Source organism: Perca fluviatilis, chromosome 13 (genome assembly GCF_010015445.1).
Source record: "Perca fluviatilis chromosome 13, GENO_Pfluv_1.0, whole genome shotgun sequence".
NCBI classification, from domain to species: Eukaryota; Metazoa; Chordata; class Actinopteri; order Perciformes; family Percidae; genus Perca; species Perca fluviatilis.
The window spans coordinates 37,251,262-37,263,057 of NC_053124.1; the positions used below are offsets into that span (position 1 = coordinate 37,251,262).

Here is an 11,796-nt window from a genome sequence, read left to right on the forward strand (position 1 = left end):
ATTCAGTAACGCGTTACTCTAATCTGCCCACTTTTTTCAGTAACGAGTAATGTAACACTTCACTATTTCCAAACCAGTAATCAGATTAAAGTTACTTATCCAAGTCACTGTGTGTTACTATTTTTGTAATTTTCCTTAGTAAAAATATATATTTTAGCTTTCTTTTTGCGTCTCGGGGAGTGAAGCCACGTATGCGACAGGTCACGTTTTCAGCATGTGGACAGGTCACATGTACCACGCAGCGACACAAACGTAAACAACAATGGAGGGAGGAGAGAGATGGAAATCCAGTCACTATTTAGAGTTTGTGTCAGCTAAAGACGGCAATATTAACGTTGGTTGTACACTCTGTGCCGGTGGCGACAAAGTGCTATCTAGCTACAAAAACACTACGTCAAATTTGAAGAAACATTTGGAGTCGCAGCGCTGCAGTCAAACTTACAGAGAAAGTCCCAGCAGGTGGAGCGAAGCAGAGAGCAGGAGGCCCCCCACCACCCAAACAACGAAAGCTGGACTTTGGTGCAAAACCAGTAAGTGGGGGAGAGTTGAAGAAGTTGGTCGGGCAGTAGGCCTATGTTGTAGAGGAAATGCTGCCCTTAAACACGGTTGACTGGCTCTCTTTCGTGCCATAATAAACCAGATCCTACTACTGGCCACGCTGAGCTGCCTCACAGTAAACCGCTTGTCATTTTTATGTTGAGACTGTGGGGGTGTTGTCGGCAGTTGCTGAATGTAACTAATAAAGTAACTTGTAATCTAACTTTGTTACTTTTAAAATCAAGTAATCTGTAAAGTAACTAAATTACTTTTAAAATCAAGTAATCTGTAAAGTAACTAAGTTACTTTTTCAAAGTAACTGAGGCTTAATGGGTGGTTAATGCTGGTCTCTAGACTTTATCCTTGCACTATTGGACCTATTTGCACTACCACCATGACACACACTCTCATACTGAATCATAGGGTCAGTCCCTGCCCTGTCACTGCAAGCGTCTCATGCTTATACATCCCTTAGTACATTGATGTGGATTTTTTATTGTTTTTTTTTTTATTTATTTAGTATTATTTTTTAATTGATTTAGCATTTTTTATTTTATTGTCCATGCTATTCATATGGAGTTGCTTTTTTTTATGATCCTGTTTGTGATGTATGTGTATGTTCTGTGTGATGTCTTAAGCTACTGGGACCTTGAATTTCCCCTCGGGGATCAATAAAGTATCTATCTATCTATCTATCTATCTATCTATCTATCTATCTATCTATCTATCTATCTATATAGCTATCTTTGACTGGGAACAAAACAAAAAATTGTTTAACATGACTTTGAACACAACAGGATTAAACGATGAGATGGGTCTTCCCCTCTCCTACAAAAATAGATTGTGCCTTTTGTCTGTCAATGCGTGAACATGTTTACATTTAGGCTATTTCAATAGATTTTTTCAGTCAGTTAAGCCAAATAATTGGGTGACAAAAAGCTGCATATAGACTATTTATTTTACATATAGACTATTAATTGTACAGGCTAACAAATACAGTGTGGGTAAACTCTTAATTTGAAAAACAATGAATGCATATCCTGCCAATCAGATTTAGCACCACCCACAGGGGGAAATCGGAATATCAAGTGGTTTTTCTGATTTCCGTGCAAGAACGGGAAAACCAAAAATCAAGTCATAATTTCGTTTTTTCGTTTTTCAAAAAAAAACAGGAAAAATTAGTTGTTTTCACGTTTTTTTGTTTTCATATGTGAAAACAAAAACAAATGAACGAACGATACCGCAGAAACCCTCGGTTACATTAGTAAACAAACATCTGACCGGAAGTTGTTGGTACGACCCGTAATAGCGTCCGTCCCCGGAACTAACGTTAACTGTTTTTGTGTCACATCGTGATGTAGGACGGCGGAGTAAAACGCACCAGTGTTTAGTTTCTTAAGAACAAAGAAAGGTCCCAAACAGCTGGATGTGGTTTTAAAAGCTGAAACGGAGCTCCACAGAGCAGGTTTGTTTTCTTTTTTAATGTCGCAGGGAGTCAGTGCTAAAGCTAAGGTTAGCCGCTAGCAGCTAGCTCCTGCTAAGCTAACGTGTTGTTGTATTTCCTGAAACAGGTCGGGGAGAAGAGGAGCAGAGCCGCGAGGAACTTTAACATGAAGTCTGAGAGGAAGCTGTCAGCGGACCAGGGGACTAAATTAAATAGGTGGGGAAGCTATGTGTGTATACATGGATATAGAAGCTATGTGTGTATACATGGATATAGAAGCTGTGTGTGTATACATGTATATAGAAGCTATGTGTGTATACATGGATATAGAAGCTGTGTGTGTATACATGTATATAGAAGCTGTGTGTGTATACATGGATATAGAAGCTGTGTGTGTATACATGTATATAGAAGCTATGTGTGTATACATGGATATAGAAGCTGTGTGTGTATACATGGATATAGAAGCTGTGTGTGTATACATGTATATAGAAGCTGTGTGTGTATACATGGATATAGAAGCTGTGTGTGTATACATGGATATAGAAGCTGTGTGTGTATACATGGATATAGAAGCTATGAGTGTATACATGGATATAGAAGCTATGAGTGTATACATGGATATAGAAGCTATGTGTGTATACATGGATATAGAAGCTATGTGTGTATACATGTATATAGAAGCTATGTGTGTATACATGTATATAGAAGCTGTGTGTGTATACATGTATATAGAAGCTGTGTGTGTATACATGTATATAGAAGCTGTGTGTGTATACATGTATATAGAAGCTGTGTGTGTATAGAAGCTGTGTGTGTATACATGTATATAGAAGCTGTGTGTGTATACATGTATATAGAAGCTATGTGTGTATACATGTATATAGAAGCTGTGTGTGTATACATGGATATAGAAGCTGTGTGTGTATACATGTATATAGAAGCTATGTGTGTATACATGTATATAGAAGCTATGTGTGTATACATGTATATAGAAGCTATGTGTGTATACATGGATATAGAAGCTGTGTGTGTATACATGGATATAGAAGCTGTGTGTGTATACATGTATATAGAAGCTATGTGTGTATACATGGATATAGAAGCTATGTGTGTATACATGTATATAGAAGCTATGTGTGTATACATGTATATAGAAGCTATGTGTGTATACATGGATATAGAAGCTGTGTGTGTATACATGGATATATATGGTGTGTATACATGTATATAGATTTTAAAAAAAAAAAGCTATAACTTTACTGCTACTTCATACTCATAAACAAACACACCTCCCTCTCTCTCTTTTCCTCTCTCTCCAACGCACACTCGTAAACAAGACGGCTGCAGCAGCCGCTGTGTGCGCATCACGCATAGTTTAAGTGTGTGTGGCTGTGTTCATGTTAGGGGTGCATGATGTATCGAATATTATATTGAAAGTGTCACAATAAGTATGCAATATTTAGTTTATTTTGTGGAGCGCTGCGTCCCGTCCGTTGGCTGTGCGGCTTAGTTGCGTTTGACTTAGAGCTTGAAACGCTATAATGATCATGTTTCATTGGCCAGTTACTGTGCCACTTGCACGTTAGTGCACGTCAGCGCACATGTCCACTACGTGACAAACCCTATGGAGCGTGAACCCTATGGACCACGTGTGTGCATATTTCGACAGAGTGACAGTGTAAGTGAAGAAATAGATAGAGACAACAAAATGGAACAAATCAGAAAGAAAAGACCTAAAGAGAGAGCGAAGGGAGTCAGTGGAGCAAAAGAAAGAACACAAAAGCAAGAAAATGAGTGCTGCTTAGGGAGAATACAATAACAGAATGAAGAGGAAACAAAAGTAATGCCTCCTTGGTAGCTTGAGAATACATCTGTAGCTTTAAGCCAACAGATGTTTCACAGGCTAATGCACTATGCAAAACGTGTCGAATGGTGATAAACCGCGCAAGAGGCAATACAACAAACCTATTTTCGCATCTTAAAAACCACCACAAGCCTCTTTACGATGAGTGCGTGCTACTATCCCAAAAAAAACCTGCTGCATTTAATACGCCAGAGCTAGCCAAACAAGCCTCGCTAGTGGCACAAAGTACGACAAGAACTCGAAGAGACATACCAAAGATATGATGCACATCCACACAGTGGATAATAAAGGACTCAAGAAGCTTCTGAATGAACTAGACAAACGGTACCAAATCCTATCCTGCACCTATTTCTCACAGATAGCTATCCCGCAACTTTATACAAGGCTGTGCAGGCAGAGTTTGGAGTTGGATAGATTGAATATTTTTCATCCACGACCGGCCTGTGGTCCAGCCGCACTACGGAGCCGTATATAAGTCTCACTATGCACTATATTGTTATGAATCTATGAATGTTGTTATGTAATTTTACATATGTTTTAAAATATCTAAATTAATATCGATATCGTGATATTCATCAATATCACATTTTGTCAATATTGTGCAACCCAAGTGTGTGTGTGACTGTTTGTTTGTGTGTGACACTGTTTCTGCCGCTGTGTACGTGAGCTATCACGCGGCACGTGTGTGCTGAAGACAACGAGTGGCGCGTCGGTTCCCTGGATGTATAATAATAACGGTCGGTTCATTGTCCAAATGCTCTCCCGTTGTTTTTACCTTCATATGCGTAGTCGGTGCACAAAAACATTTAGGCGCTGCACCTAAGCCGTATAATAGCAGGGAAAACTCTGCATTTAGCTTGTAAGCATTCAGCCCACTTATTTCTTCTACCTGCCCACCCTAATATAGCAGTCTAGAACCGGCCCTGGTGTTGAATCTACTCTGAAGCGTGAATGCAGGACGTGTGAATGCAGCCTAAAGCAGCCTTTAGAAACTTCAACAGGTTTGTGGTGAACCGTGGGCTTCGTCTTAGAGCTACGCTTCCTTCGGACTAACAACAGAAGCTTGTTAACTATTAACAAAAACCCAGATATATTTAGTCTACAGTCATTGAAGACAAAACTAAAACAACATATTAAATTTGAGGAACCGTCTTCTTAAAATTGTTGCTGAATAATTTTTAGTGTTGGATTTTGCCACGTTTAATGGAATTATAGTTGTTAAATTGTACAAATATTCACACTGTCTGTGTTTCAGCTTTACCTCAAGATGTTCTGGAAGTGATTGTTGGTGAAGAGGAGCAGCAGGAGTGTAGCTCCAGTGTGGAACAGCAGGAGCCAGAGCCCCCCCCACACATTAAAGAGGAACAGGAGGAACTGTGGAGCAGTCAGGAGGGAGAGCAGCTTCAAGGGCTGGAGGAGGCTGATATCACCAAGTTCCCATTCACTCCTGTCCCTGTGAAGAGTGAAGATGATGAAGAGGAAGCTCAGTCCTCACAGCTTCATCAAAGACAAACTCAACACATGGAAACAGAAGGTAATTGTGACGTTTTGAAGGAGAGCGGAGAACCTCCGTCAAGTTTGAGAAGTCATGTGACTGCATGTTGATGTGATGACACAGCAAACGTTAACGCTTATAGACAAATAATCAGTGCAACTTTCTTCTGTTATCTGAGCCAGTGGAAACATGTAGATGTTAAAGCTACATTGTGTAAGAATTTCTCCCATCTAGCGGTGAAATTGTATGTGACAACCAACTGAATATTACTTTCTAGCCCCTCCCATTCCGAGTGCATTTTAACTCCTATTGTGGCCGAATTATTCCAAGAAGTACGACTTCGTCCATGAGTGTTCCTTGTGTAATAATAGTTTTATGTTATTTTTGGTACCATTTCATTGCTAACATCAGCTATCAGGTCCCCAAACATATGCAAGCTAATGTTAGTAAAGTATCAGTTCTATCGTTATTCTGTATATTATACAAGATAAATGGTGTAAGGCAATGTTTACAGCGTAGGAGAGAAGCAATGGAGGTTTGTGTTTTTCATATATTTCTCTGAGCAGTATGAACAATCATGTCAATGAAAACCGAAAAATCGTTTACACGCAGCTGTTCTAGCTGTAGCTAGTCTGTGTTACAACTCCATTACGCGAGTTGTCTGCCAGGGAAATCACGACACATGATTACGCTTATGTTACATTTTCATCGCCGCGAGGAAAAATATCCTAGACGTCGTTCTAGCATTATGCACAACCATGCTATAATTAGCCAAGCAACTATAAAACTTTGAATTTACACACACAAAGAAAGCAGGCAACTTCAGAGTCCCTTTTTTAAAATCCTTGCTCCTTATGACCTCTTTCCATTTTGGAAAAGCCACTCAATATTAACTTTGGTCTTGTTGCCTTGCCTGTCGTTTTAATTCTCTTTTTAACTTCCTTGGAGACTCTGTTACATGTCCTCCCCCTCCCTGGCATTCGTCACGGTGCCATTGAGTATAAAAGTGCGAAAGACGGAGGTATGTCCCTCTTTGGCTAATGTATTTTAAAGATGGAGGTGCAACGTGGCGGCCGTCATTCGAGTGAGTCGCTCATATGTATTCTGAATGGCAGATTCTATGCGTCCGAGAATACTTTGATTATTTGGTGGAAGTAATTACACATGAATGAGCACATATTTGTGAAAGAGCAAAGGGGGTTTTGCTAAGAATCAACTCAAAAAATGACACAATGGAGCTTTAAACAGAAGAGGCCCCAGAATGGGGCCTTGGGGAACCCTGCATTTCATATTTGTCCACTCAGATGATTCAAACCAGACCAGAAAATTAAATAAAAATAAGATAAGCCTCAGGTATAATTGTTAGTCTTTACAGCACTCTGGCTGAAAGTTAGAATGCAGAAACGTGAAATGCCAGTTTTTTTTTTTTTTTTTTCCCATGTAAAGAGATTTGAAAAGAGACTCTGTACTGTTAATGCTGTCTCTCTGTGTCTGTGTTAAAGTGATGGTTCGGAGTAATTTCACCCTAGGGTCCTTTGCACCATGATCTCGAGCCAAACACCCCCCCAGAAGCTTTTTTCACCTGGGTCGAACATTGGGAGCGTTAGCGTAGAGTAGCGTTATCAGCTGAATAGCTTAGCGCAGAGGCTAATGGATCCGAAGTGTCTCTTAACATTACCCCACTAATAATGCCCGAAATGATACCAAACGTCTACAGTAGTACAAATAGGTTATGCACTCATAAAACGATGGATTGTAAAATTTGTAAGTACACCAGAAGTGTATGTAAATAACACTTGCCTGCTGGCTTCTGCTCTCTGCTGTTGTTACTACCGGGCAGTAAGAGTGCTTAGGGACATCTACAAATTACAACACCGAAAAGAGATGCAACAAAAATATGTATTAATTTATTGATTAAATAAGGTAATGTCTCCAAACTTACCTCAATTATTACTTGTCTCCTGCTAGTTATACTACAGCACTTACTTTAAAAAATAAGTTAAATTAAAAATATTTTTGTTGCATCTCTTTTCGGGTGGTAGCTAATTTGTAGATGTCCCTAAGCACTCGTCTTACCGCAGCAACAACAACAGCAGAGAGCAGAAGCCAGCAGGCAAGTGTTATTTACATAAACTTCTGGTGTACTATACAAAAACAATCATGACTTTATGAGTACATAACCTATATGTACTAGTGTAGACCTTTGGTATAATTTGGTATTATTAGGGGATAATATAAAGAAACTGCCAGTCCATTAACGCTAATTAAGCAAAATACTTACTATCCCTAATGTTAGTACCCAGGTGAAAAAGCTCTGGGGGTGTTTGGCTCGAGGTCATAGGTATGCCAAGACAGATAGGAACAATCACTCCGATCTACTATCTCTGTGCGTTTCCTGCAGATGTTGAGCAGCTGTTGGTGGTTAAAGAAGAGGTTCCTCCTGAGCAGCAGGAGTGTAGCTCCAGTGTGAAACAGCAGGAGCCAGAGCCCCCCCCACACATTAAAGAGGAACAGGAGGAACTGTGGAGCAGTCAGGAGGGAGAGCAGCTTCAAGGGCTGGAGGAGGCTGATATCACCAAGTTCCCATTCACTCCTGTCCCTGTGAAGAGTGAAGATGATGAAGAGGAATCTCAGTCCTCACAGCTTCATCAGAGACAAACTCAACACATGGAAACAGAAGCTGATGGAGAGGACTGTGGAGGACCAGAACCAGCCAGGAACTCACATCCACTTTTACAACCAGAGACTGAAGACCAGACTGCAGACTCTTCAGAGACTGAAGTCAGTGATGGTGATTGGGAGGAGAGCACTCAGTCAGCTTTAAACTCTCTGAAACATGATTCAAGATGTAAGAAAACATTCAGCTGCTCTGAGTGTGGGAAAAGATTTGGCCGCAAGTCACATCTGAAGCCACACATGAGAATCCACACAGGTGAGAAACCTTTCAGCTGCTCAGTTTGTAATACATCTTTTACACAGAGAGGAAGTTTACAGAAACACATGACAGTCCACACACGAGAGAAAACATTCAGCTGCAGTGTTTGTAACAAAAGATTTGCCTGGTGTCTACAGCTCAAAAGACATACATGTGTCGGTCGTCAGTCATCACAGCTTCATCAGAGTCAAACTGAGGGGAACAGAGAGGCAGAGCCTGAACCTCAGTCAGCTTTAAACTCTCTGAAACATGATTCAAGGCATGAGGAATCATTTAGCTGCTCTGAGTGTGGGAGAAGATTTGGCCAAAAGGGAAATCTGAACAGACACATGATGACTCACACAGGAGAGAAGCCTTTTAGCTGCTCAGTCTGTAATGAATCTTTTGCACAGAAAGGAGATGTACAGAGACACATGAGAACTCATACAGGAGAGACGCCTCTCAGCTGCTCTGAGTGTGGGAGAAGATTTAAGGACAGGAGAAATCTGATGAGACACGTAAGAACTCACACAGGAGAAAAACCTTTCAGCTGCATGTTTTGTAAGAAGTCTTTCACACAGAGAGGAAATTTACAGACACACATAATAATCCACACCGGAGAGAAGCCTTTCAGCTGCTCAGTCTGTACGAAATCTTTTGCGCGGATCGGAGACTTACAAAGACACAGGAGAACTCACACAGGCGAGAGGCCGTTCAGCTGCACAGTCTGTAAGAAATCTTTCACACAGAGTGGAGATGTGCAGAGACACATGAGCATCCACAGGAAAGAAGGAGGAGGAGGACGAAGATGAAGACGAACTACACACAGCTTTACCAGCCGGGCTGCTGTCTGGATGCAGCTAACGATTATTTTCATTGTTTATTAAAGGGTAACTTTGTTATTTTTCAACCCTGGACCCTGTGTTTTCTATGCATGTGTCTAAAGCACTATTCACACAGGATTAGTATTACCTGGTGACCTCTAGTCATTTGTAATAATTACAGACGTTGTCTGTGATCTTAATCCCGTGTCTGTAGTTTGTGAAATGAAAATTTCCCCCGCAATTGTCCTACCATTAGAGGATGGATACCCGAACCGACAGGCCGGGCCAGTTTCGAACAGATATTTATAAGTGATGTTCGGGTCGGGCTCGGTCACATCAGCGCGAAAAGGCATTGAACATTTTAAATTTAAAAAAGCTTATTATGTAGGTGCATAATAAGTGTTAACGTGCTCTTGTTGCCCTGTTGCTGATGCGCTCATCTGTTGACATTTCCAAAAGCCTTCCTACAAACCTACATGTGTCATTAGTATGAGTCAAAAAAATTAGATTTTAACTGTGTCGGGCTCGGACATAAATATCTTAAAGCCTGTCGGGCTCGGGCTGGGTTTGGTTACTGCTCTGTCGGACGCGGGCCGGGCTCGGACTGAAAAATGCGGCCCGATCCACACTCTACCTACCATATTCTCCCGAACACTGAGGTCCTGTGATAACATTAGTCCCCTGTGAATCAACATCGTATATCATTTTTCAATGTTTATGATTCCTGTGCGCCTTAATAGTTATAAAAGTTTATTTGATATAGCACCTTTTACAGACAAGATCACAGAATGCTTCACATGATGAACATTTGTAAAAATACAGTAGGATCCAACAGAAAATAAGCAAGGAAAAAATAATTGAAAGACCAATGAAAATCATTTAGAAGATGAAATCCTAAAACCCAAAGTTACGAACCTGAGTTAAAAGCGAGTTTAAACAAGTGTGTCTTCACTGCAGGGGTTATGTGACATTTTTTGCAAAATGTTTTTGAGTTACAAGGCTGTAGTTACTTCTACTGTCTTTTTCTCCAAAGTTTTTGTTACTGTTTTTGAAGTTTGTCACCTTTTTTTGAAGGTTTTGTCATTTGTTTTGACCTATTCTTGTCTTTCTTCCTTACTTTTATCTACTATCTTTTATTCTTTCAAAGTTTTTCGTCGCCTTCCTTCCTTCTTTTTCCAAGTCTTTTCGCCTTTTTTCATCAGCATTTAAATGTTTTCCAGGTACAAGGTTGTTTGTTTAGTAAATCTATCGCTGTCATCGCTGTATTCTTCCTCTTTATAGAGACTTTTTTTTCTCTACCAAAACATATTCGCGCTGGATAGGGGGTACATGGCTTAAAAAACTGTTCTAAGGGGGAACATTATTGAAAAAAACTTGAGAACCCCTGGTATAACTTATAGAGTGTGGTCAGACCTACTGCATCTGTAAAGTGTGCTGAGATAACTCCTGTTATGATTTGATGCTGTAAATAACATTGATTTGAAGGTACCGTTGGCCAATCAAGAGTTGAGTTGGCGTTTGATGCTTTTGGACCTTTTTTTTTTACACTTTTGACGACTTCAACGTTTGACATTGGGATTTTTTTTTATTGGGTTTTCTTTATGAAAGTTTGACTTTTTTGGGGGGTATTTTTTCGACTTAAGTCGTATTTATGGGCCAGTAAAAAGTACCGATTCCGGCCGTTACACAAGATAAAGAAGCAAAATAGATAAACGAATGTGTAACAAAGCGTATGTATCATATCTTATTAAATATAAAGCTTAACATCAGTGTTTCGAATTAACTTTATAATTGAATACGTTACAACTAGTGCTGTCAGTTTAATGCGTTATTAACGGCGTTAACGCAAACCCATTTTAACGGCGTACATTTTTTACACATATAGGTTATGTACTCATAAAACGATGGATTGTAAAGTTTGTAAGTACACCAGAAGTTTATGTAAATAACACTTGCCTGCTGGCTTCTGCTCTCTGCTGCTGTTGTTGCTGCTGTGAGTCTAACTGCAGGTAGCAGCATCAGCAGCAGAGAGCTGAAGAGAGCAGGCAAGTGTTATTTACATAAACTTCTGGTGTACTTACAAACTTTCCAATCCATCGTTTTATGAGTGCATAACCTATATATACTAGTGTAGACCTTTGGTATCATTTCGGACATTATTAGTCATTGAAGAGATACAAACGTGGGTCCATTAGCCCCGCGCTAAGCTACTCAGCAGCTAACGCTACTCTACGCTAACTCTCCCAATGTTCGACCCAGGTGAAAAAAGCTTCTGGGGGGGTGTTTGGCTCGAGGTCATGGTGCAAAGGACCCTAGGGTGAATTACTCCGAACCATCACTTTAATGCGATTAATCGCGATTAAATATTTTTATCGTTTGACAGCATTAGTTACAACACAATCAAAAAGCCTTCAACATAAAACACAGACAAGATACACAAAATGGAAAATAAATTATATAGTTAAACCATGAACAATCTGAAATTAACAGTAGAAAATAACAGTAAAAGTAAAATTATTCATGTATATATATGTGTATATATATATATGTATGTATATATGTATATATATATACACATTATATATTATAGTATATGCACATTATATATTATAGTAATTTTGTATATATATATTATATTATTATAAGATATATATTGGTACCATTGGTATATATATGTCCACTATATTGCACTATATATATATATATATATATATA

At 39.5% G+C, this 11,796-nt stretch overlaps 1 protein-coding gene across 1 annotated transcript; it reads left to right on the top strand.

The window, feature by feature from the left end:
* The first annotated feature begins 8,009 nt into the window (after positions 1 to 8,009).
* Positions 8,010 to 9,167, top strand: LOC120571054 (oocyte zinc finger protein XlCOF26-like). Its single transcript, XM_039819755.1, has one exon. The coding sequence runs from the start codon at positions 8,011 to 8,013 to the stop codon at positions 9,067 to 9,069; it is 1,059 nt and encodes a 352-aa protein (XP_039675689.1). The 5' UTR covers position 8,010; the 3' UTR covers positions 9,070 to 9,167.
* The last annotated feature ends 2,629 nt before the right edge of the window (positions 9,168 to 11,796 follow it).